The following is a 27,983-nucleotide window of genomic DNA, read 5'->3' on the forward strand; positions in this document are numbered from 1 at the left end:
CAATTTTATCCATCGAGGCAGCGCTTTTATTGTGAAGGGTAGTGAGCGGAAATGCTCAGGTTCGTTGTTGTTGGCGGGCGGAAACGGAGCCTCCGTCGTTTGGGTGTGGAGGGGAAGGTTTCCATCTGGACGAGCTCGGACTGGTTCGGCACTGTCGGCTCACCAGAATGTCTCCAGTCAAGCGGGCAGGGAAGGTGGACTCGTTGTCCGGCTTCAGGGCGGAACCGGCGGGACCGGCGGTCCCCCACGGTCTCCTGAAGGCGGCGCGGAAGAGTGGCCAGCTCAACCTGTCCGGCCGAGGGCTCACGGAGGGTAACGGTCGCTCACCGCCACTGTCCGATATTGACTTCTCTCTTGAAGAGAAGTTTAGATGCCCCGGAACCCCGAAGCAGGTCTGAGGCAGAGTCAGTGTCTCTCCGTTGATTTGAAAGAAGAGAGCAGGGACCCCTCAGTGTTCAGGTTGTTCAGGACCAGCAGGGACCCCTCAGTGTTCAGGTTGTTCAGGACCAGCAGGGACCCCCTCAGTGTTCAGGTTGTTCAGGACCAGCAGGGACCCCTCAGTGTTCAGGTTGTTCAGGACCAGCAGGGACCCCCTCAGTGTTCAGGTTGTTCAGGACCAGCAGGGACCCCTAGGTGTTCAGGTTGTTGTTGGACCAGCAGTGACCCCCTCAGTTCTCAAGGTGACTGGTTCCACCTCTGTCTGGGCAGCCCCAGGTCCCTGAGTGGTGCCGTTCAGTTCCAGGGTCCAGTGTGGAAGATGAGGAGCTCAGAAACGCTTTTCCTGCTGCCCCGGCTGGAAGGGGGACGTCAGGATCCTGTTGACACGTTTATCGGTGAAAGTGTGAATTTGCTCGGTGCTGGGTGGTCGGGGGCGGCCCTACAGCAGGATCTGTGACATCACAAATATTTAGGAAGCTGATCCTTGACCAGTTTTGAGCAGCTCCCAGTTAGAGGTGGGTTTTTGGAACCTTTGGGTCCCCGACAGTTAGAGAGGGACGTCTGAGTCCTGCAGATAAACACGAGTGTGAGGAACAGCTGAGGACACGCTGGACATACACGGGTCCTCAGCTTCTGGTTCGTCTGGGGGAGGAACTGCAACGGTTCACCGCATTCTACCCACAACACCAGGCTGTGCTGTCGTTGCTGGCGTTGTCAGTTGTTTCACTGGAATGTTGTGTGTCAGTTCCTCAGAGTGTGTATCGGCTAAATATCGACACGCCGGAGGAGGCCAAGCAGGAGGTGTCCTTCGGAGCATCCAGCGATCGCTGGTGGGAGCAGACCGACCTCACCAAGCTGCTGCTCTCCTCCAATCAGCTGACACAGTTGTCGGATGACATCAGTCTACTTCCTGCCCTCTCCATCCTGGATGTAAGGACGGCAGCAGCTATGCGTGAACAGAGCTGCAAAACAAAAACTCTCTCAGGGGCTCTGAACCCTCTTGCTGGCTCTCAGGAGTGTGATGGAGTCTCTTTGTTTGAAGCTGCTGAACTAAAATCTGGGCTTTGCTCTGGCAGCTCCATGACAACCAGCTGAGCCGCCTCCCTGCGGCGGTGGGGGCCCTGCAGGAGCTCCAGCAGCTGCGACTCAGGTACGTGTGCAGGGCGCCGTCAGCTGCTGGCACTGAGGCGCCGCTGAGGGCAGCCATGACCCCCTATGAGCTGAACACCTGATGGCGCCAGGTGCAGACGTGTGTGTGTGTGTGTGTGTGTGTGTGTGTGTGTGTGTGTGATTATATTATTGAGGCATCTCACTGACATTAAAATGCGTTTGTGCCACCATTACGTTTCAGGTCGCTTCTCAAGTGTGGCTAACAGTTTTTTTTATTACTATTGATAATGACAAGAAGGCTGCACGGTGCTGCAGTGGTCAGCACTGTGGCCTCACAGCAAGAGGGTTCCGGGTTCGAGTCCCGGCTCCACCACAGGATCTTTCTGTGTGGAGTCTGCATGTTCTCCCTGTTCCTGCTGGGTTCTCTCTGGTACTCCAGCTTCCTCCCACAGTCCAAAGACATCAAGAGGGGACGAGGCTGGTTGATACTCTAAATTGACTGTAGGTGTGACTGTGAGTGTGAATGGTTGTCTGTCTCTGTATGTTGGTCCTGCCATGGACTGGTGACCTGTCCAGGTTGAACCCCGCCTCTCGCCTGAAGGCTGCTGGGATAGGCTCCACCCCCCACGACCCTTACTAGTAAGGAATAAGATGAAGACGACGATGGATGGATAATGACAAGAATAATAATATGAGTAATAATAGCATTCTGATCAATAAGCATGTAGATTATTCATTAAATAACAGGCAAAACACTAATTGGTGTAACAGGGAAGCTTGTGCTGCACCACCGCACCCGTCCATGGATGTGGGCCAGAACACCCGTGACTGGTTCCCCTGTGCTGTGACCGGCCACTGTGGGTAAAATACCAGCTCTTTGATTCTCAATCTTGTGTGTGTCAGTCACAACCAGCTGGGCTCGCTGCCGGTGGAGGTCTGTACGCTGAGGAACCTGCGGAGTCTCACACTCCAGCAGAACCTCCTGGAGAAGCTTCCTGAGGAGCTGGGACAACTGGACAACCTGATTGAGTTGGTAACTAACACAGCTTCTGTATTTAGTGTGCCATAGTCCCTTCAGACCGTGTGGTGATGTCAGCATCCTCTTGTCTCTGATTGGTCAAAGGACCTGTCCAACAACCAGCTGAACAGCCTGCCCTCCAGCCTGGGCCGGCTCACCTGCCTGCAGAAACTGCACCTGTGTCACAACAAGCTCAGCTGTTTGCCTGACAGCCTGGCGCTGCTTAAAAGTAAGACCCCCCACTGTGGCGTGTTAGCGTCTCTGCCCCTTCTAACACTCACACACACACACACACACACACACACACACACACACACACAAAATCACAAACGATCACACACGATCACACGTGTTCCTCGTCTCATCGCCCTGCTCTGCTCATGTGTTGATTTGTCAGTCAGAATGTTGATTCTTGCGATCCCTTCCCTCGTGGCATTTCTGCAGTATAATGCCGTGTTTCCACTACATCCATTCACTTAGAACCTGGGCCACCACAGAACCTGTGATTCTGGAGCAGGGTGGTCCGATCTCGAGTGTTCTGTCTCTGCTACACCGCCATCAGTCTCCCTCAAATGCAGAAACAGACACTTTACTGCACAGTGAGTGAGTGAGGAGTTGGAAAGTGGAAAAACTGCTGTCATCAGCGTTGCGGTTCAGTGAGGGACGAGAATATTTTGTGTCCACTGCTTCTCTTGACTTGTAGAAGTGAAGGGGGGAGGAGCCAGAGGGAGGTTTTACTTCACCTGTACACTGGCACCTGGACACGGTTCACAGGTCTTCAATGGAAGTCGCTGACAGAATCTGATGTTTGGGCCGCCGTCTGATTGCTTTTGATTGAATGTTAATAAAAGTATTGATCATAGACTGAAAATCTAATAACTTCATGGGGCATTCAGGTGCACCCTGTAAATTTTGTAATCTGCCTTGTTCAGTATGGAAAAATGTGTGGGACTTTATGACACATCTCAGGAAATGATCAACTATTGATTTTTATTCTTTACATAACGTACATGATGAACCCCGGTTCTAAGACCGTCTAATTCTGGGGATCTCTTCTCTGCCGTGAAGCTGAACTGTGTGTGTGTGGTCGGCGAGCCACGGGCTTCCCGCTGTTCTGCCGTTTCTGCTCTTCTGTGAGAACGAAAACAACTTTCAACGTTCAACTTTATTTGACAGGTGTGAAGCTGCTGGACTGCAGCAATAACCAGCTGACGGACATCCCTGCTAGCCTGTCAGGGATGCTGGCTCTGGAGCAGCTCTACCTCAGACACAACAAGCTCCGCCTCCTCCCACAGCTCCCCGCACCTGTGCTCCAGGTAACTTAATGTGGGGCATGAATACAGCTGACAACTGCAGTCAGGACCTGCTCCTGTCAGCCTCGGCTGCTGGAGGCTGTGTGGGTCTTTGAGTTGAGCTGGATCAGACACACACCATCAGTACGCCAGGGGGTCATGGCACCTTCTCCTCCATATTTAATACAAAATGCCACCATGTTAGTTAAATATTCACATTGATGTCATAACAATACGACACTTTTCAGTGGTTTTACGATCTGTCCCTTTTTTCACGTGAGCCCAGAGGCTGGAAAACCTGCATCTACATCTGTTCCTGCGTGTGTTTCTTCATGTGTGCAGGAGTTGTATGTTGGAAACAACCAGATTGAGCAGCTGGAGGCCCATCAGCTGACCAGCCTGACCGCCATTTCACTTCTCGAGCTCAGAGACAACAAGATCAAAACCCTCCCGGAGCAGATCACCGTTCTGAGCACGCTCACTCGCCTGGACCTTACCAACAACGACATCACCACGTAGGTCTTCACTGTTGCAATGGCGGCACAACAGCACACAATCGGCAGCATTAAACCAGACGTCCGGCCCACAGTGGTGGGAGGACAGCTCGTCATTTCTTATTGACTCTGGCTGGCTGGCGCTCTCTTGCTCTGCCCGCTAGCAGAAAGCTTTGAGGCAGCTTGAGTGCGGCTGGCGTGTTCGCCCCGTTGGTTGAAGATCCCCAGCAATCAGAGGGAACATGAAGGAGGCAAAAGTGGTGGCGAAGATGAAGCTTCCATGATACGACACTGACGTGTGCAGCAGCATTGAGCTACTCCTAAACCCACCCATCCATCATCCAACCATCCATCATCCATCGATCTACCTATCTACCCACCCATCCATCCATCCATCCACCCATCCATCCATCGATCTACCTATCTACCCACCCATCCATCCATCCATCCACCCATCCATCCATCGATCTACCTACCCACCCACCCATCCATCCATCCATCCACCCATCCATCATCCACCCATCCATCATCCATCTACACACCCATCCATCCATTCATCTACCCACCCATCCAACCTCCATCCATCATCATCCATCTACCCATCCATCCATCCATCCATCCATCCACCCATCCATCCATCCATCATCCATCTACACACCCATCCATCATCCATCTACACACCCATCCATCATCCATCTACACACCCATCCATCCACACACCCATTCATCATCCACCCATCCATCTACCCACCCATCCACCCACCCATCTACCCACCCATCCATCTACCCAACCATCCACCCACCCATCTACCCACCCATCCATCTACCCAACCACCCATCGTTCCACCCATCCATCATCCACCCATCCATCATCCATCTACACACCCATCCATCCATTCATCTACCCACCCATCCAACCTCCATCCATCATCATCCATCTACCCATCCATCCATCCATCCATCCATCCACCCATCCATCCATCCATCATCCATCTACACACCCATCCATCATCCATATACACACCCATCCATCATCCATCTACACACCCATCCATCCACACACCCATTCATCATCCACCCATCCATCTACCCACCCATCCACCCACCCATCTACCCACCCATCCATCTACCCAACCATCCACCCACCCATCAATCTACCCAACCACCCATCGTTCCACCCATCCATCTACCCAACCATCCACCCCCCATCCACCCACCCATCCATCCATCCATCCATCCATCCACCCATCAACCCATCCACCTACCCATCCATCCACCCATCCATCTACCCACCCATCCATCATCCACCCATCCATCTACACACATATCTACCGACCCATCCATCATCCATCCATCTACCCACCCACCCACCCATCTACCCATCCATCCATCCACCCATCCATCTACCCACCCATCCATCATCTACCCATCCATCATCCATCTACCCATCCATCATCCATCTACCCATCCATCATCCATCTACACACCCATCCATCTACCCAACCATCCACCCACCCACCCATCCATCCACCCACCCACCCGTCCATCCATCCACCCACCCATCTACCCAACCATCCACCCACTCATCTACCCAACCATCCACCCACTCATTTACCCACCCATCCATCTACACACCCATCCATCATCCATCTACACACCCATCCATCCACACACCCATTCATCATCCACCCATCCATCCATCATCCACTCACCCATGCACCCATCCATCTTCTATCTACCCACCCACCCATCCATCCATCAACTATCCATCTACCCACCCATCCATCCACCATCCATCCACCCACCAATCCCTCCATCCATCCATTCATCCATCCACCCATCCATCATCATCCATCCACCCACCCATCCATCATCCATCCACCCATCCATCTACCCAACCATCCACCCATCTACCTACCCATCCACCTACCCATCCATCTACCCACCCATCCATCCACCCATCCATCATCCATCTACACACCCATCCATCTACCCACCCACCGATCCATCCACCCACCCATCTACCCACCCATCCATCTACACACCCATCTACCCACCCATCCATCTACTCAACCATCCACCCACCCATCCATCTACCCACCCATCCATCCATCCATCCATCCATCCATCTACCCACCCACCCATCCATCCATCCACCCATCTACCTACCCATCCATCCACCCATCCATCCACCCATCCATCATCCATCTACACACCCATTCATCATCCATCTACACACCCATCCATCTTCCATCCATCATCCATCTACACACCCATCTACCCACCCATCCATCCACCCACCCATCTACCCACCCACCCATCCATCCACCCATCCATCCACCCATCCATCTACCCACCATCTATCCATCCATCTACCCACCCATCATCATCCATCCACCCACCCATCCATCATCCATCCATCTACCCACCCATCCATCCACCCATCATCCATCCATCCACCCACCCATCCATCATCCATCCACCCATCCATCATCCATCCATCTACCCACCCATCCATCCACCCATCATCCATCCATCCACCCACCCAGCCATCATCATCCATCCACCCATCCATCATCCATCTACACACCCATCCATCTACCCAACCATCCACCCACCCACCCATCCATCCACCCACCCACCTGTCCATCCATCCACCCACCCATCTACCCAACCATCCACCCACTCATCTACCCAACCATCCACCCACTCATCTACCCACCCATACATCTACACACCCATCCATCAACCATCTACACACCCATCCATCCACACACCCATTCATCATCCACCCATCCATCCATCATCCACTCACCCATGCACCCATCCATCTTCTATCTACCCACCCACCCATCCATCCATCAACTATCCATCTACCCACCCATCCATCCACCATCCATCCACCCACCAATCTCTCCATCCATCCATTCATCCATCCACCCATCCATCATCATCCATCCACCCACCCATCCATCATCCATCCACCCATCCATCTACCCAACCATCCACCCATCTACCTACCCATCCACCTACCCATCCATCTACCCACCCATCCATCCACCCATCCATCATCCATCTACCCACCCACCGATCCATCCACCCACCCATCTACCCACCCATCCATCTACACACCCATCTACCCACCCATCCATCTACTCAACCATCCACCCACCCATCCATCTACCCACCCATCCATCCATCCATCCATCTACCCACCCACCCATCCATCACCCATCCATCCATCTACCCACCCATCCAACCACCCATCCATCCATCTACCCATCCATCCACCCATCCATCTACCCACCCATCCACCTACCCACCCATCCAACCACCCATCCATCCATCTACCCAACCAGCCACCCATCCATCATCCATCCATCCATCTACCCACCCATCCATCCACTCATCCCTCTACCCACCCATCCATCCACCCATCCATCTACCCACCCATCCATCATCCATCCATCTACCCACCTATCCACTCACCCATCTACCCATCCATCTACCCAACCATCCACCCATCCATCTACCCAACCATCCACCCACCCATCCATCTTCCCAACCATTCACCCACCCATCCATCCATCCATCTACCTACCCAATCCATCTACCCACCCATCCATCATCCATCTACACACCCATTCATCATCCATCTACACACCCATCCATCTACACACCCATCAATCATCCATGTACACACCCATCCATCATCCATCTACACACCCATCTACCCACCCATACATCCACCCATCCATCTTCCCAACCATTCACCCACCCATCTACCCACCCATCCATCCATCCACCCATCTACCTACCCATCCATCCACCCATCTACCTACCCATCCATCCACCCATCCATCCACCCATCCATCATCGATTTACACACCAATTCATCATCCATCTACACACCCATCCATCATCCATCCATCATCCATCTACACACCCATCTACCCACCCATCCATCCACCCACCCATCTACCCACCCACCCATCCATCCACCCATCCATCTACCCAAAAATCCATCCATCTACCCACCATCTATCCATCCATCTACCCACCCATCATCATCCATCCACCCACCCATCCATCATCCATCCATCTACCCACCCATCCATCCACCCATCATCCATCCATCCACCCACCCATCCATCATCCATCCACCCATCCATCATCCATCCATCTACCCACCCATCCATCCACCCATCATCCATCCATCCACCCACCCAGCCATCATCATCCATCCACCCATCCATCCACCCATCTATCATCATCCATCCTCCCATCCATCTACCCACCCATCCATCCATCCATCAACTATCCATCTACCCACCCATCCATCCACCATCCATCTACCCACCCATCCTTTCATCCATCCACCCATCCATCCATGGTTTCCGTTTGTTCCTGGTATTTCTGGACAGTTGACATCAGGTTCGGTGGCATGTTGTGAATGCCTTGTTGGTTGGTGGACTCCCATTTGAATCTCCCAGTTTTGCACTGTCATCTTAATTGGTTGCAGCCAATAGTGACCATATTTGGAAAAGGGGGTTGAGCTTGCTTGTCATGGAAGCAACCTGTCAAACTCAAGCAAGCCTGTTCCAAGGCCTCTGGATTTATTTTTTATTTGGTTCAAAGTCATACATTAAATATCAAATTAACATCAGGTTGATTTGAAGAGAGGGAACCATTGAGACCATAAAACGGAAAGGAAAGATTTTTTACCTCCAAGCAAAGAGAGCTTTCACACATGCACATTCTAAATTTGTCTAACCTTTACTTTAGCACAGGGCTTGCTAACCCTGCTCCATTTTTTGGGGATACCATCAGAAAATCAGCTATGCCCATGGCTACCAGGGTTACCAGCTGCCAGTGTGAGACGGCACTCAGGAAAGAAGTAGAATTGCATTTTTTTTTCTAATCGCACAAGTGTCACAAGTGTTGGCGTTCTTATGTTCACATTCCTACATCTGGACCCAGTGTTTGTTAACAACTCATGCTCGTGAGCTAGTTCAGTCCGCACACATGGCTGGAAAAGAATTCTAATGATCACACTGGTCGTTCCTGAGTTTGTGGTCAGCCAAGCCTGTTTGAGACAAACCCAACAGAACATGCCAGAACAAACAGGTTTTTCATGAGCTCTCAGCAAAGCCAGCCGAGGCAGGTTCATCAGGATGCAACTGAAAGAAAAGCTTAAATCATGCAAAAAGAAACATAAGGAGGTTAAGGATAATTACAGCTTTTCTTAGGCAGCAAACTAACTTCTGTGTTTTCTGATATTATGGCTGCTATCATGAGTGACCGTCGTAATGAGTATCAAGAGACTTTTAACCCCGGGCGGTAGGAGTGACGTGTTGAGCACTGGGCCGAGGTCAACCAATGGCTAATAATTTGTATGTGTCATCTTTGTCCTCTTGGCCACTCGTATTGCTTTACTGAGGTGTTGCCAGGGATTTTCCATGTAAAACTATTTCTTTTTTAATTATAGCAGGCAATGCAGGGCTTCTTGCACTCAAAGGAGACAGCGATTACAGCACTGGTCATTGTCCTCGTTACTCACCAGGCTCTGGCCCATAGAGCCAGCAGCTGCTGTCCTGTCACAGATACATTGTATTGGCATCAAGGCTTTCCAATAGCAACAATATTAAAAAAAAAACAACTGGTGGTTTTAAAATGGTGAAACTCGTGTCTCCAGCAGAGGGCGCTGTGGCACCTCTGCCTTGTTTATTTTATTTTGGTCTTTATTTAAATGCTCATGCATGACAATGTTAAATATTTTCAATAAAGTAAGTTATTTGTTGAGAAAGTGTCTATTTTCAGCCCAGCACAAAAATTTACTTTATCAGTTGCAAAAATGAGAAATAGGTGACTTTTTTTCTCTGGCTCCTTAGTGCTCGGTTCCGTTGAGTCCCTTGATCTGCCTGTGAGAGGAGGAGCACGCGTGGCTCTGGTCCTGTATGTTCCATGTTCACGAGTGCATGTCCTCTGCCACTGGCCCTCATGGTATGATGACACACTGATGGTGCTTATTTGCTCTGGTGGTGAAGCACGTTCGGCCAGAACAGATTGGCTCATCGTGCGTATTTACAAGTGCTCCCTGGTATTACAAGTGTTGGGTGAACTGGATGAGTCACAGTTGCACAGCTCTACCCCACACAGAAAGTACCAGAAAATACAAGACGTCTTGCTTGAGGGTCGTTATATAGTCCAACTTGTTTTTGCAACCAGTGGTTTCATCCCCTGTTAGCTGTTGGGAAGAATGCAGGTGTGAGCCACTCCATTTACTTCATTTTCAGATGGGGAAGGTCTGTCGTGTTCGTACGGATCACCTAGATGACGCAGTGATGCCTGTAACTGGAGAACTGGGTTTAAAGTGTATCTGTGCATCTCTGTCGTCAGGCTTCCACCGTCTCTCAGCCTGCTGCCTGACCTGAAGATGCTGCTGCTGGAGGGCAACCCTCTGAGGGGGATCAGAAGGGACCTGCTCATGGTAGGGGCCACAAACACAGATGCACACTGAAGAGCTACGCTGTCGATGTCACAGTATAAGAATACACGGTCCAGAGAGGTTATGGTTTATAATATTCATAAAATACCAAGAACAAAGAATTGTGAATATTGTGACGTGTCTTAGTGTCTTGTTTTTGTTAGACTCCACCCTCTCACCGCCCTGGAAGGTAAATGAGTTTAAACAGGCCTAGCACATGCACCACCCCTCCCTTCTCAATCAAGAAAAGCGAGAAAGGCGAGCAGAGACTGAATCTTTATCCAACGTGAGGTTGCAACACTGCCTGAAGAGTTTAGAAGGAAAATGCTGTCAGGAAACATCTCCGCGGGTTGGAATGTGAAAAGGTAAAAACTAATTAGAGCGCGTTGCAGATTCTGAGTTCTGCAGGTGAGACGTATCGCACTCAGTCAATGGAGGGCGGTCTGGTGTGATGTGAGGCGGAGGACGCCAGACTGGCTGTGTGCGATTCGCTGTTTAGAGGTTCATAAATTCCAACAAGTTGTCATAAAGCAACTTCACGTCAGAAACCACATCAAGACTTTTCTGATATCACAAAGCATTTGTGTCTCCTCTGATGGCGTCACTCTGACGTCATCACCGCCATTTCCGCGTCAGAATCGGAAGAACCTGCTGATTATGATCAACATTTCTTTTCAATTTTTTGCTCTTTTTCCTGCCTGAGTGTCGACCATGAACTGCATCAGAATCACAGATTCAACTGCATGTGCTGTGCCAAAATTTGCTGTTTTTCTTCTTCATTGTGCTGTTTTCTTTATTTCAATTATGATTGCAATTAGCAGAACTATTATTTCAAAAACTATTCGTTTTGTTAGTGGGAAGCAACAATGCACCAGGGAAGAGGTGAGACGAGAGATACACAATTGCCAAGGCAGGGACAGGAATTGACACGTGCTCAGCGTGCCTGGTGTGAAGCAGTAATTAAATTTTTGATGTCAATCTAGCAAATCGAGCCAGAAAAGAAATATCCTCATGAATCTCATAGTATATCTGGTCAATTTTCAAAATAAAACCCCATGTGCAAGCTCCCAATCGCAGGGACGTGTCGCAGTCGAGCCGGTGGAAATTCAGGGTGAGTGTGGAAGTTCTTCACTGTGAGTAATGAGGATACAAAGCTCACAGTTTAGAGGCAGAACGACCTTGAACTCCATCAGTTTGAGTCAGAGCCCAGAACCAGCTCGCTGCTCTCCACTGCTGCTGCACTCAGCTGCTCCTGGTCCGTCAGTAACAGATATCCGCATGCCGCGGGTACACAGAATCTCATGTTCAGGAGACGTTTATTATTTTCCATTGAAGACGAGTTGGTTTTCATGTTTTTGTATTCTGTCATGCATCATTCTTAGTCAAGTCACGCTCACAAAAACATCAGAGTTGTCCCAAAGGTATGCGGTCATGCATCTCCAGGTGAGGCTGAGCCATCACACACACATTTACTGATGGAAGCAAATGAGCCACAGAGACGATCGGGAGCTTGTTGGAAAGCTCCGATTCTGTAGTTTAACAGATAAAAACAGAGAGTCATTGACCAGTGACCAGACTGTAAAAGATGTGGTCCACACACTTCAGACAATATATTTTAAGTCATTCCAACTCATAAATTAATAACTAACAGTAGACGGATCAATACCAAGATGTTACTACGACTGCTACTGTTGCGTTAACGACGGTGCTTGGAGTGTCCATGTTTTCTGAGGTGGTAATTATGGTAATATTATGGAGTTCAGTATAACAAAGTTCTGACTGTGTGACAGAACATCTGCTTTATCAACCTTTAGATGTATGGTTAGTGTTCCACTGCATTGACTGACAAGCTTCATGGAGAAAAGCTTCTCTACTTTCAGTTTCCATAACAACATGAGAAGCAGTCACGAAACTCTAGCTTCAGTCCACATCAACCTGCAGCCCTCAGGCCTCTGAGCTCAAGTACAGTATTCTAGCACAGAAGTAGACATAATCGACTGAAATGCACACAGTGTTCTGAAGTCTTCTTCAGTTTGCTCTGAACTAAAAACATAAATTTAACCCACACTTGTTCAGGAAGCACCAGCTCGTTCTGTTATGATCTGGTAACGAAGTGCCGCATCATCCCCATCGCTGCCTGAACCTCCAGCTCTGTGGTTCAGTAATGGTCCTACTGGAGCCAACAGATCCGTACCCATGACACTCAGATACAGGAAAAACCATCAGAAGGATCCCTGACTCCAGATCAGTGTGTTCCATTGTCTGTCAGTAAGATTTGTCACATCTGAGTCGCTGTGTCGACGTTTAGAGATGACACAGGGTTCATGAAATGTCAGTTTTTCCATGTAAAAGCCACTGTTCAGCTGCAATGGAGAACATTAAGATTGGTTTAACACTTTCGTCTCTTGTCTTCATCACAGAAAGGAACCAATGAGCTTCTGAAGTACCTGAGAGGAAGAATCAAAGGTGCAGTTCATTTGTTGTGTCGTCTGCCTCCGGTTCTAGCTGGTCATTTTCTGTGTGGCGTTTGTGTGGAGATTTCTTCTACGGAGCCACAGCAAGTGTCTCAGCTTGATTGGTTCAGGGGTCTGTATGTTAGCTCAGTGATTGGCTCGTGACCTGCCCTGGGCGGGACTCTTTGTATCGCTAAAGTTTAGTCATATCAACTCAGAGGTCTTGAGGTCCCCCTTCACCTCAAGCCCTCTGCTGTCACGTGATGGCAGCTCTACACTCTACACTTAGAAGAGCTGAAAAAACGAATCAGGATTAAACACACAGACATGAGCAGCTGAAATTCTGCAAAAACCAAAACTCAGAACTTATTGTTTCATTAAAAAGGATTTTAAATGAGAAAAATCTGTTAAATATAATTTGCCTAAGAGGAGGAGTCACTGTGTGCAGCTTAGATGTGGGACATCACCATGACACATTGAAACGGGAAGATACAGAGGTGTGCCTGAAGAGGAGAGAACATGGGAATACTGCGAACTAAATGTGGTTGAGAATGAAATTCCCTTTTCTTCGTCCTGCCCTCGATGCCAGGATGTTGGACAAGCTGTGTTTAGAAACCTCCTCCTCATCATTTTGATTGACTCAGTCTGGAGGATGGTGCTGGAATCCGACTCTTTTTGATCATGCTTTTCCTCTCGCTAACTTCATCTCCAAAGCATGGGATCTGACAAGAAAAATTCCATATAACTGATGTATTTTTTAATATGAGCTGAAATTGTATCAAATTTAGATGAAGAATTATCTTGATGAAGAACCGTCTCTGGTGATGAAATGTGTCCTCTGTCCCTCGGTTAGAGGGACAGAGGACATGAGAGTGGCTGGAAGATGACTTTCTGGAATGTGTACCTTATTTTCTGGTTAGATTGAATGTGTCTGTATTATCCCATATGGGATGGGTCATGCCAGTGTCCAGACACGAAGATAAAATATTCATTCATTCATTCATTCACTGATGGTCCTGTGGTGACCCCTGAAACCCTTGAACCCTGAGTTGTGACCAACTTGTCTAGATAGTATAATGATGAACTCTAACCCTAACCCAGTTGACCCATGACCACCAGTTATCACAGTAACCTAGTCAACCAAAGTGTGTGTGTGTGTGTGTGTGTGTGTGTAGAGGAAACTGGGGGAGCTGTTGAAGGATCTACAGCCATGACGTTACCAAGCCAGGCCAAAGTCAATATGCACAACATTAAAACCCTCAAGTCACTGGACTACAGGTGAGTGACGCGTGCGTCAGACAGAAGCATGGGAGTGTCTCGCTCAGTTTGGTGCTGGTGCACACTGACTGGCGATGGGGAGGAGTGTGCCTCTTTCGTTCTTCCTCTGAGCGCTATCATCTCCTCCTGCATCCTGAGCTAACCTGGCAGGCATGAGGGGCTAGCTTGTGTTTCTCCGAAATCAAGACAGAGCTTTAAAAAAGTCAAGCCAAGTCAGTTTTATTTCTAGAGCATCAGAAAACCTTCCTTCACCAGCAGGAAGGTGGAGCAGATCCAGGATCAGTGGGGACAGAGAGAGAGCAGGAGAGCAGGACAGAGACAAAGACAGAGAATGGAGGAAGACAGAGAGAGAAAGGAGGAGAGACTGGTGGACAGAGACAAAGACAGAGAATGGAGGAAGACATAGAGACAGAAGGAGAGAGAGGGACAGAGATGAAGAGAGAGAGAAAGGAGGAGAGACTGATGGACAGACGGGGACGTGAGCAGGTGGAGCTACGGGTGGCAGCTGGAGCCTCTTCAGGTCTGGAGCCTCCTCCAGCAGCACCAGGATCTAAGATGAGGGGAGAAGAAGAGGAGTTAGTAACACGTCTGAGGACAGGAGGAGGAGAGAGAAGCCCAGTGCATCATGGGAGATCCCCAGCAGTCTGAGCCTATAGCAGCAGATCTAAGGGCCAGCCTAAGCAGTCCTGACTATAAACCTGATCAACAAGGAGGTCTTTAGTCTGCTCTTAAACCTAGAGAGGGGGTCTGGGTCCTGGACTGAAACTGGGAGACGGTTCCACAGGAGGGGAGCCTGATAGCTGAAGGCTCTGGCTCCATTCTACTGTTAGAACTCTAGGAACCAGCAGGAACCCTGCATCCTGGGAGTGAAGGGTTCTAGCTGGATCATAGGGGACTAGGAGCTCTGTCAGGGATGAAGAAGCCCGACTGTTGAGGACTTTGATGGTAGAAGAAGAATTTTAAATTCTGTTCTGAATTTGACAGGGAGCCATGCAGAGAAGCAGTCCAGGAGAGACCTGGTCTCTGCTACCAGTTCTAGTCAACACGCGGCAGCAGCGTTCTGGACCAGCTGGAGAGTCTTTAGGGACTTATTAATCCAGCCTGGTAGGAGGGAGGTGCAGTGATCCAGCCTGGAAGTGACAAAAGCAGGGACTAGTTTTTCTGCGTCTTCTTGAGCCAGGATGTGTCTGATCTTAGCGATGTTACGTAGATGGAAGAAGGCGTCCTGGAGATTTGTTGAATGTGGGAGTTAAAGGGTCCTGGTCAAAGAGAACTCCTAGGTTCCTTACGGTGGTGCTGGGGGCCAGGGTGGTGCCATCCAGGGTACCTGTCTCATCAGATCAGGTGGTCCTCAGGTGTTTGGGCCCACCACAAGAACTTCAGTTTATCAGTTTAAAAAAGGAAATGATGGTCCTCCATGTTTTCTGTCCTTCAGACAGGCCTCCAGTTTAGTCAGCTGGTTTGTTCCATGTGGATCATTGATGAGTTCAGCTGAGTGTCGTCTGCATAGCAGTGAACATTAATGGAGTGTTTCCTGATCATGTGACCTAGAGGAAGCAGGTCAAGGGTGAAGAGGACTGGTCCAAGCACAGACCCTTGTGGAACACCAGAACTGACTGTAGTGTCTCCGAGGAACCATCATTAACTGGTACCAACTGAGATGACCTAGTAAATATGACCTGAACCAGTTTAGTGTGGTTCCTTTAATACCAGTGACAGGTTCCAGTCTCTGTAGAAGGATATGGTGGTCAATGGTATCAAAGCTGCACTGAGATCTAATCAGACCAGCACAGAGACCAGTCCCTCGTCTGGTACCAGTAGGAGGTCACTGGTACCTTTGACTAGTTCTGTTTGTGTGCTAGGATGAACCTGGAACCTGACTGAATCCTCCAATCAGCTGTTGCTATGGAGAAGTCACACAGCTGTTTAGCAACTGCTTCCTCCAGAACCTTGGAGAGAAAAGGAAGATGTGATGTTGGTCTGTAGTTGGTAGAACTTCTGGATCCAGGCTTGTTTTTGAGGAGGGTTTAATTCCTGCTACTTTAAAGGACTGAGGGACGGAACCAGATACCAGCGCCACATTGATCATATCTAAGAGGGAGGGGCTAACAAGGGGAGAGAGTCATGGAGCAGCTTAGTTGGGATGGGGTCTAGGAGACAGGTGGAGGTTTAGAGGAGGACATTATTGAACTGAGCTCATGAAGGCTGATGGGAGAAAAACTATCCAAGTGTGTGTCTGGTCCTCCAGCTGCCTCTAAGGTTCTGGGTTCTAGGTGCCATGTTGTCAGATGATGGCAGCAGGAGAAGAAGTTTCTCTCTACTCAGGAGAATTTTGTCATTAAAGAAGTCCATGAACTCTTTGCTGCTCAGGTAAACAGGACTACTTGGTTCAGTAGAGCTGTGGCTCTCTGTCAGTCTGGCTCCAGGACTGAAGAGGAACCTGGGTTGTTCTTGTGTTCCTCTGTTAGTGCTGAGTAGTCGGCTGCTCTGGTTCTTCCAAGGGCTTTCTTCTAGGTTCTAAGGCCATCTTGCTAGACTACATGTGACTCCTCAAGTTTGGAGGTCTGGTGAAAAATTTGATAAAATGTAAAAATTAACCCCCAAAGTGCTAAAATGTGGTCCACAGCGCCACCTAGGTATCTAAAAAGGGGCGCCATGGCCCGTATGCATGTCGTAGAGACATGTAACCAACACTTAATTATTTGTCTCATCAAGACCTACAAACATACGCCGACACCCCTCACCTAAATCCTACAAGAAGTCCACAATACGCACATGAAAGTACAACTTTGTGCCAGTTTTGGACTCCGAACAAACGCTATCTCCTCCTCATGGTATCGCCTTCAAACTTTAATACATGACTTATAAAACTGTGCTGAACAAAAGTCATTAAAAACATTATAACTTAAACGGTTTGGATTCTGTAAGCCCCGAAAATTGCTGTGCCACATTGCACCTTTTGACGTTTCTTCATGAAACTCACAAAAGCAGCCGGGTTGACCGCCATCGCCACTTGGTCACTGCAACACGAGGTGAGTGTTTTCATCTGTGTAGCATGAACTCCTGTTAGGTTTACCGATGTTTTTATTGAACATTTACAGTGAAATTGTAATGTGGGTGGGTAAAGTCAGAGCGGTCAGCCCAGGCCACATGTCCGTCTGTACTAGCTTTCTCTGTGCCAGGCAACATCATCATTTGTAAGTAGCATTCAGGACTCCATTAAAATACTCCCCGCTCTCCCTTTATTATCTGTATCAGCACTCATGCTGCTGCTCTGAGCTGCTCTACGTTCTTTAGTTGTGCACACAAAGTTTGACTTGGTTTGACTCCAAAATAAAGGGGTTTGGACCACAACTGCTGGTTTGTTCCTTACCTACCAACCTGACTGTTGACCTGTCAGGCCTTGTTTAAGTGTTTCCAGTTTTCAGTCATTTCAGTTTTATTCTGACAGAATGAGTTCACTTAAAGCTACACAGTTCTCGTGTCCTTGGGTCACAGATATGTGGGCTGGAGGTTTCAGTGAATGGTTGCTGTCTCCACTGGTAGTTAAGGTGACTGTGTTTGTGCCCAGTGAGAAGCAGGTGGATAATGTTCCAGATGAGCTGTTTGATGCTGCTGCAGATCAAGCTGTCACCACTGTCAACTTCAGCAGGAACCAGCTGACCTCCATACCTGCCAGGTACACCCAACTGCACCGTCCTAGCTCTGGGCTGTTAGATGATCCGGACTAACTGGAGATGTTTGTGTGCAGGCTGGCAGAGATTCACTCGTCCCTTTCAGATCTCAATCTGAGCTTCAACAGACTGACCTGCTGTTCTGACATCTGCAAGTTACAGCAGCTGGCACACCTTGACCTCAGGTACACACATCCATGTGAATCTGTGGTGACTGTTGGCTGATGGTCTGATACCAATGGAAGCTTTCATCTCAGAGCACCAAAGCGTGTAGGAAGAGGGTCTGACTAGGACTCTGATATTGAGCCAGCAGTTCAGAGCTCAGTATTTGTTTTACAGGAATAACCAGCTGACTGATTTCCCCTCTGAGATGAGCAGCCTAGTTAAACTGCGCTCCATTGCCCTCAACTACAACAGGTAACACACTGACCAGCTCATAATGGAGCTCTGTCTCCCGTGATTGGAGCCAATGATGTGTCTCACAGTTGCAGGCTGAAAGTGGAAGCGCTTTCATCCTTTGTTCCTCCTAACAGCCAGCAGAGGGCGTTGCCCTGGTTGCATAAAGAAGTCAGATAAGATACAGGTTTAATGTGAAAATGACTCTGATGATCGATTACCTCAGGGAACTTTTTCTTGAAGAGTTGATAGTCTTGATCACGAGCTTCAGGTCCTCCTCGATACAGACCAGTGGGACCCTAATGGAGAGCTGGAGGCGGAGGAGCACGCTAGTCTCAGTCTGCAGTCTTACAGGCAGGTCCTGTCACACCCTGACCAGACTGAGACTAACAGCTGGTGATCGCATGAGCTCCTGGTTACTGTGGCACGCTCCAAAATACTGACAGTAGAACATGTTGGAGGTCAATGACCTTTGTATGTCTGTGGAGCGACTATGCACTCACCCTCCTGGGCCCAAGTGACCTGGTTCAGATTGATATGTTAATAGGCACAATGTCTATAACTATCACCAAAATCTGTTTAACCCTTTTGGGCAAGCTCATTCCAGCTAATTATATGACTTTGATTGTGTGTGTGTGTGTGTGTGTGTGTGTGTGAGTGTGTGAGAGAGAGAGAGAGAGAGTGTGTGAGTGAAAGGCACCTGTTTATGTAATTTTTGTATTGTATTCAATGCATCCATCCATTTTCTTGCTCTTATCCGGGGTCGGGTTGCAGGGGCAAGTCAAGTCAGGTTTATTTGTGTGTCACCAAGTCCCAACCAAACTTCTGTCCTGACTCTGTCCAAGTAGAGCAGGTCCAGCACATCCCTCCTTCAATTCTCCACCCAACAATTCTCCATCAGCAGCACATCCTGCAACAGCAGCCACCAGAACCTTCCTGCTGGTAAAGGAAGGTTCTGGTGGCTGCTGTTGCAGGAGCAGATCCAGGATCAGTGGGGACGGAGAGAGAGCAGGAGAGCAGGACAGAGACAAAGACAGAGAATGGAGGAAGACAGAGAGACAGAAGGAAAGAGAGGGACAGAGATAAAGAGAGAGAGACAGGAGGAGAGACTGATGGACAGAGACAAAGACAGAGAATGGAGGAAGACAGAGAGACAGAAGGAAGAGAGGGACAGAGATGAAGACAGGGAGACAGGAGGAGAGACTGATGGACAGAGACAAAGACAGAGAATGGAGGAAGACAGAGAGACAGAAGGAAAGAGAGGGACAGAGATAAAGAGGGAGAGACTGATGGACAGACGGGGACATGAGCAGGAGGAAGAAGAGGAGTTAGTAACACGTATGAGGACAGGAGCAGGAGGGAGAAGCCCAGTGCATCATGGGAGATCCCCAGCAGTCTGAGCCTATAGCAGCAGATCTAAGGGCCAGCCTAAGCAGTCCTGACTAAAAGCTTTGTCAAGCCAGTCAGACACTGGAAATAACTTCGTCGTGGAATTAACACGGGCACACGCAGCGACAGTTGGGCGTCTGTGTTTTAGTGTTTAAAGTTCACTCTAATGTGTCCCTGAGTGTTTCTTTGTGTCTCTCATGAGTGTCTACAGTTGGGTAAAACCTCACTTGCCGCTAGTTGCAATGGACCTCTTCTATTTCGCCGTCTTGTGGTTTTTGGCATACGTTCTGTTTGTGAGCGCTGTCAGAGGAACAACTATTCCATCTGGGACGCGCTACATTTACTCCAGAGACTTGCTGCTGCAGTGGAACTGTGCCAGCTTGAACCATGTACCTGATGTCACACTACCACAGATCATCTGAAAGGATTTTATTCATGATCCAGATTCAGATAAAAGTGGCACAACAAAGAAGAGGAGGAAGCGGGGGAAACGGGGTGGAGTCAAGCTGCGTGTCAAGAAGCAGCCCCTCACCAGGATCCCCCTCCCCTCAGTAATTATGGGAAACATCCAGTCCCTGAGAAATAAGATTGATGAACTTCAGGGACTCCTGCATCATGGCCTTCACAGAGACGTGGCTCACGGAGCGAGATGAGGACACCAATCTGCTCATCGACGACTTCGGAATTCCCTTCCCTCTCAATCGGAAAGCCGACCTAACAGGGAAATCCCAAGGAGGCGGAGTATGTTTGTCGGTCAACAAACAATACTGCAGCTCTGTGACGGTCAGAGTGGAAATCTGCACACCAGATGTGGAACTTTTATCTGTGTCACCGCGTCCCTTTTACCTGCCCCGGGAGTTTCTTCAGCTTCTTATTACGACTTTGTTTACTCACCCCAAGGCAAATGCTGCCTCTACAGTCCATCTCGCCTGACGCTCCAAATTTTATACTAGGTGATTTTAACCATGTTTCTTTGAAAAAGACCCTAACAAACCTTTATCATTATGTCACCTGCCCAACCAGGTGTGATAAGACTCTAGATTTGTGTTATGGGTCGATCAAAGATGCTTTTAAATCACTTCCTCTCCCTCCTTTGGGCTCTGCAGACCACGACTGTGTGCATCTCCTCCCCACCTATAAGACTGGATGGGTCTGTGCTCTCTGTACAAAAATGTTATAATTGTACTGACTGGGGAATGTCTAAGCAGTCCGCTGGTGACTTGGATGAACTCACTGATGTCAAATACTCCTCTGCTACTTTCTGTAGAGACACTGTTGTCTCCAGAAAAAGAGTTAAAATTTACCCCGACAACAGGCCGGGGGAAACTAAATCAGTGAAGTCTGTATCAAGAAAAAGAAATGCGCCTTCAAAAAAGGAGGTGCCCCACATCTTCTTTTAGACACTAGGGAGCTTAAAACAGAAATCATGAGCGCAAAACAGGAATACAGAGCAGAATTCGAAAATGAAATGGCTGCCAACAACCTGGGGTCAGCCTGGTCTCGCATGAGAGTCATTGCGGGCCTCCGTGACACAGGAAAGAGCACAAACAGCACTTTCAATGGTTTTAATTCAGATACTGAGCTAGCCAGCGCTCTAAATTGCTTTTACAATCGTTTTAACACATCTGATTTTAAGGAAGCAACACAGGAGCTCAGCCTCAGACGCCAGGATGTGCAGCACTTCCCCATAAGCCAAACGGATGTTGAAAAGGCCTTCTCCTGCACAGAAGTACGTAAGAGTCAAGGGCCTGATGATGTCTGTGGTGACCTACTCAAATCTTGTTCAAAAGAACTGAGCCCAACCTTCTTTTATATTTTGAAACAGTCCTTGGCAACACAGCATGTTCCCACAGTGTGGAAGGGTGCTGTTGCCATCCCAGCCCCAAATCCAGCAGCCCCACAACTCTAAATGGTTTTAGACCTATTGCTCTGACCTCAATACCTTGGAAAATTCTGGAAAACTTGGTATGGTCAGATATTAAAGCATACTGAGCAAGAACTTGACCCACTGCAATTTGCCTATAGGCCTAACAGAGGAGAGGAGGATGCTACACTTCTCAACTTGCTTTTTAAACACCTGACAAACAGAACACACAGAGTCAGGGTTCATGGTTTTTATCTGATGAAGTGTGCTCCTCCACATTGCCAGTCTGCTGCAGGATAAAGGGAGTGGCCACAGCCCCATCGTTGATCATTTTGTTAAATGGTGGGAAACTTTAAATCTTGACCTCAACACATTAAAAACAAAAGATATGGTCATTGATTTCAGGAAACATGTTGGCACACCTGAGGACACACTAATTAAGGGTCAAATTGTTGAACCTGTGGAAACATACACAAACCTTGGGACGATTATTGACAGCTCTCTCAGGTTCGGTGCAGACTGCGAGGCCGTACGCAGGAAGGGGCACCAGCGTCTTTTCTGCTTGAGGAAGTGATCAGACTTCAACATTGGACCAACCACGCTCACACTATTTTATCAGGCTTTCATTGAGTCGGTTTTGGCCTTTTCTGTGGTGGCATGGTCTGGCAACCTGACCCAGAAAGACAGAAACAGACTGAGTCAGGTTTTCAAATGGTCCAGTCACTGGTTGGTGAGCCACAGCTGAGCGGTGACTCCCTGTTTAATGAAGAGCTGCAGCAGATAGACAGTCACATTATAAGTGACAGTTCCCCTCGCCTCTCAATTTCAGCTTCTACCTTCTGGGCGAAGGCTGAAAGTTCTTAGGTGTAGGATGAAGCACATGACTTGATCTGATGCAGAACTAAGCTGATACAAACTCTGAGAATTCAGATCAGAATCCATAGTCAGGACCAGGAGGACGGTACTCAATAGTAAATAAGAGAGGCTGGAGAGCAGGGGTGTCCAAACTGGTCCAGTAGGGGCCAGTGTGGCTGCAGGTTTTCATTCCGCCAGAGCAAAAGCAACACCTGATTCTACTTAAATCAACTAAGCTGTGTCCTCACAGCTCATTTGTTGGGTCAGGTGTTGCTTTTGCTTGGTTGGAATGAAAACCTGCAGCCACGCTGGCCCTTACTGGACCAGTTTGGACACCCCTGCTGTAGAGTTTCCAGGCTGGAGGACACAAACAGAATCAGGGTTTCAGATGAATGGAAACTTCTTCTGGTTTGGGATTTATTACTAAACTGGTGTCAACAATGTCAGCAGCGCCACCTTCTGGGCCAGAGCCTGGAGGAATGTGAGTGTTCCTGTGACTGGAGGAGTGGATTCATTCAGACTAGCATCCTCATCATCACCAGCCAGGCTTCAGTGAGACAGAGCAGGTCAATGCAACTGTCAGATATCACTTCATTCACTGGTTCAGTTTTCAGCCTCAGAGGTCTGATATTTAATCGTCCTCATCTAATTCTGATCTTCTGTTGAGTTAATTTAGTGGTTAAGTTAACTTTGATCAGGTTTTCCGATTGACTCCTCTACAGTAGAACTGGAGTGAATACACACCAACTCAATATTAATTTTCCAACTGGCGTAGTCGGATGTCATTACCGCCGACGTGAATAACGACTTTACCATATTTACGTTTACTTTTAGCCAGCAGTTTAAATTTGACTCGACGTCTAATTGTTTGTATCCATCAGCACGGAGTCACCGCAGGTCCAGTTCAACCTCGCTAAGCCCCGCCTCCAATGCCACAAACAAACTACATTTGACGCACTTATCAGTACCACTAAAGGAGGCAGAGGAGTCACTAAACATGTGGCCCACTGAGCAGGAGAGAGGAGAGCGAGAGGGGGGAAGCCATCGCTAGCTTAGTGGGGAGAGTTTACAGAAAGAAAGACTGTCGCTACAAGACAGACGGTCTTTAAACTTAGGCCAAATAAAGCACTTAGCTTTGTAGTTTTAACAGGCAGATTAATCAGTGTGGGTTCTCTCTGGTACTCCAGCTTCCTCCACAGTCCAAAGACATCAAGAGGGACCAGGTTAATCCAGACTCTAAATTGACTGTAGGCGTGGCTGGGAGAGCCAATGGTTGTCTGTCTCTATGTGTTGGCCCTGCCATGGACTGGTGACCTGTCCAGGGGGAAGGCTGCTGGGATAGGCTCCACCCCCACCACCCTAACAGGAGAAGATGGAGGGATGGATGGATGGATTAATCGGCGTAATTAGGAATCGGCAGTGATGATCAAAATTTAGCTGCAACAAAGCAAAGCACTACATTCAGCAAAACACAGTAACAGGAAGTGAGGTCATACGCTTACCGGAAGAGGAGGAGGAATCCAAAGGATTATTGGGATACCACACCCTCCAGCTCGCCTCATTAAAAAGCGGAATCACCAACCTGTTATGCCAATCCAGAGGAAGTACCTCCAATGCCCACGCGATGCTGCAGTCATGTCAACCAAGACAGCCCTGCAGCATCCAGGACCCTGAGGAACTCTGGGCAGATCTCATCCACCCCCGGGCCCCTGCCACGAGGAGCTTTTTGACCACCTCGGCAACCTCAGCCCCAGAGAAAGGAGAGCCCACCATAGAGTCCTCAGGCACTGCTTCTTCACTTGAGGATGTGTTGGTGGGATGGAGGAGGTCTTTGAAATATTCCCCCCACCGATCCACAACATCCCGAGTCGGGGTCAGATCAGGGGGGCATTCCTCCCAATAACACCTCTCCAGGTCTCACGGTCGTTGCCAACATGAGCGATGAAGTCCCCTGGCAGAACAAGGGAATCCCCAGTGGGGACGTTCTCCACTACTCCATCTTGGGAAGCCGAAAAGGGGGAGGGGATACTTTGAATTGCGATTTGGCGCATAGGCACAAACAACAATCAGGCCCCAGTGACCCGGTCACGTCCGGTGAGGCAAAACTTGGATCCAAGTTGTCTTTCTTCATCAGGGTGTTTGGAGCTGCTTTGTCTGGTCCCTTTCCTAGGACCTGTTTGTCTTGGATGACCCTACCAGGGACATAAAATCCCCCTACAATGTAGCTCCTGGAATTATTGGAACATGCAAACTCCTCCACCACAATAAGGGGGCAGCTCCAGGAGGAGTATTGATTAAAATGTGAATTTGAACATTCCTTTATGTTAATATCTGATTATGGAATATCCTTTACAGCCCTGGAGTGTGTGGGTTGCCTCACGGCACTAAATCAGGTCATTGACCCGGTAGTCAAGTCAAGTCAAGTCAATTTTATTTCTATAGCGCCAAATCACAACAAAAGTTCTCTCATGACACTTTACAGGTAGAGCAGGTCTAGAACCACGCTCCTTCAATGAACCTCCACCCAACAATTCTCCATCAGCAGCACATCCTGCAACAGCGGCGATGAGAACCTTTAACAGGCAGGAACATCCAGAAGATCCAGGATCAGTGGGGACGGCCTTCTGCTTTGACTGGTTGGGGGGAAAGAGAGCAGGAGAGTGGGGCAGAGACAAAGACAGATAATGGAGGAAGACAGAAGGAAAGAGAGGGACAGAGATAAAGAGAGAGAGACAGGAGGAGAGACTGATGGACAGATGGGGACGTGAGCAGGTGGAGCTATGGGTGGCAGCTGGAGCCTCTTCAGGTCTGCAGCCTCCTCCAGCAGCACCCGGGTAGGAGAACAAGAAGCACAACATTTAATGAAACACTAACAATTCAATTACAATAGTGATGATAAATTGTAGATAACTTGGTGTGGAATCATTGTAAAAGAAATAAACTTTCTGCTGTAAAACTTGTGAGAGCAGGTCAGATTGGACCTGAGGACCAGAGGGGAGATCCCTCCACATTAGTGTCATGTCTGACGTTCTTTTAAACATCTAAACAATTCATTATAATCCTTAAAACAACAAACAAGCTCAACGAGGTCAAGCAAGATCATTGACCTCCAACATGGTCAACTGTTGTTATTCTGGAGCGTTGCCACAGTAACTGGGACCTCACGCCCTTTACGTCCAGGGTCATTTGATCACCTGCTGCTGATCTCGGTCTGGTCAGGCTGCTGCAGGACCTGCCTGGAAGGGCTGCAGACTGACTCTTTTCTCCTCCCCCTCCAGCCCTCCATCAGGGTCCTACCTCTTCCTCCCTCATTAAAAATGTGCAAGCATCTTTTATTTCGTTGGTTGAAAAGCTGGACGTGTGTCCCGTGAGTGTGATGTCAGAGTGAGATTGTCACTGCACGTCTACACAGCAAAGCTCAAACATTCAACCAGAGCAGGTTTAAAGTTTGGTTGTACTGCCCACAGGTTGAAGTCCTTTCCTGAAGTCCTCTATCAGATGGTTTCCTTGGAAACAGTTTTGCTTGGAAACAACCAGGTGGGAGAGGTGGACCCAGCTCGCCTTATAAAGTTGGTTCATCTGTCAACTCTGGACCTGTCAAACAACGACCTGCTGAGCATCCCCCCTGAGCTGGGCCTGTGCAGCAGCCTCAGGTAGGAGGATCCCAGTGTTTCCTTTCAGTCATTCTGTGGGTTCTGGTGTAGCGGGCAGAGTCACATCAAGGCCCTACCTGTGGTGGCGCCTCCATACATTTGGTCTTTATATTGAAAACATCAGCAAGTCAGCATTTCTTAAAAGGAACATGCCAAATTTAAGGGAAAAAAGAGTTAATGTCCTTCGCTCTTGGAGCCAGCTAGGAACACACAGACTAATGTTGGAGCTAATGCCCATGCTAGCTAGCTTAGCACATGGAATGGTGGTGGATTGAAAGTGTTACTTCCATCAAAAGTCCATCTATCCAACGCATTCCTCTTCAGAACAATGTTCACCTGCATTAATAGAACCAGTGGGCTGCAAAACGGCAGTGATGATGACTTTAGGGTCAGAGGCCTCCTTGGAAAGGCTGCTGGGGCTGTGATTTGACGCAGTAGGATCCAAGATTGAAGATGACAAACTCAGCTATTTCATAATTAGAGTGAGAGTAAGGTATGCTAGTCGTTTCCATCCACAACCAGCCATTGTGCTGAACAAATGAGCAGTCACAGGTCTGTGTGGATCTCAGCTCCCTATGACATCACAGAGGGGAGCTCTGAGGAGGACGGACAACAAAGCCACCATGATGCGCATGAGGTCCACCCTGGTACTCTGACCTGAAGCTTGTGTCATCCCTCAGGTGTCTCAGTCTGGAGGGGAATCCGTTCCGCACGCCCAGAGCAGCCATTGTGGCCAAAGGAACAGATGCGGTATTGGAGTACCTCCGCAGCCGCATTCCAACATGACCTCTGACCTCCTGCCACACAGCTCCACCCCCACAATCAAGTTTTTTTGGCGACTGAAATTCCAACATTTTTGTAATCAGTATTGACTTTTGCATGCAACATCCAGTAACTGCTGTTCTTCATCCTCTGTTTACACAAGTTTGCAATTCCACAGTTGTGTAGAGTGAAACTTCCCAGTAGCAGCTGCTCCAGGCTGGTGGAGCGTCCGCGACCCGGTGGTGGAGGGAGGCTGGAGCTCTGCGACTCAAACAATCATTCAACCGATTCTGTGACAAAAACACTTTTCCTATTAAAGACAAGAGTAAGGAGATGCACATTTTTTAAAACCATGATTATTTATGAAGTACAGCACCAGATGACACAGTAGAGAAGGTCCAGAACCACCCTCTGTAAATCAGTTTCAGAGACCCAACAATTCCCCATGGGACAGTCCACTTGGGAGAGTCCACTTGGGCAGAAGGACGGGGAGACACAGAGAGATAAACAACTGATAATGATAATAGAAGGAATATTTATGGAGTAAAACTACCACAAAAACAAACTCCAGAAAAACAGTGCTTGGACTGATGGTAGTTTAAATGAAATGCTGATACTAATGAAGTAATAAAATGTGGATATTAATACTACTAGTACCAGTACTACTAGTACCAGTACTACTAGTGGTAGGAGGTGTCAGCCTGAGGCTCTGCAGGTCTGCAGCCTCCTCCAGCAGCATCAGGAATCTGGGAGGTGTACTAGTACTACTTGTAGTACTACTAGTACCAGTAGTACTAGTGGTAGGTGGTGTCAGCCTGAG

General features: G+C 48.6%; 1 protein-coding gene across 1 annotated transcript; it reads left to right on the forward strand.

Annotated features, from left to right (window-relative positions):
- Positions 1-71: 71 nt before the first annotated feature.
- On the forward strand, positions 72-27,888 carry lrrc40 (leucine rich repeat containing 40). Its single transcript, XM_086224284.1, has 15 exons — positions 72-312; positions 1,184-1,368; positions 1,515-1,588; positions 2,452-2,581; positions 2,672-2,795; positions 3,743-3,882; positions 4,201-4,373; positions 10,752-10,842; positions 13,260-13,305; positions 14,468-14,570; positions 18,142-18,249; positions 18,322-18,429; positions 18,584-18,661; positions 26,216-26,401; positions 27,082-27,888. The coding sequence occupies exons 1-15, from the start codon at positions 168-170 to the stop codon at positions 27,185-27,187; spliced, it is 1,797 nt and encodes a 598-aa protein (XP_086080410.1). The 5' UTR covers positions 72-167; the 3' UTR covers positions 27,188-27,888.
- The last annotated feature ends 95 nt before the right edge of the window (positions 27,889-27,983 follow it).

Source organism: Aulostomus chinensis, chromosome 14 (assembly GCF_037954235.1).
Source record: "Aulostomus chinensis isolate RoL2024-O1b breed Wild chromosome 14, RoL_Achi_v1.0, whole genome shotgun sequence".
NCBI lineage: Eukaryota > Metazoa > Chordata > Actinopteri > Syngnathiformes > Aulostomidae > Aulostomus > Aulostomus chinensis.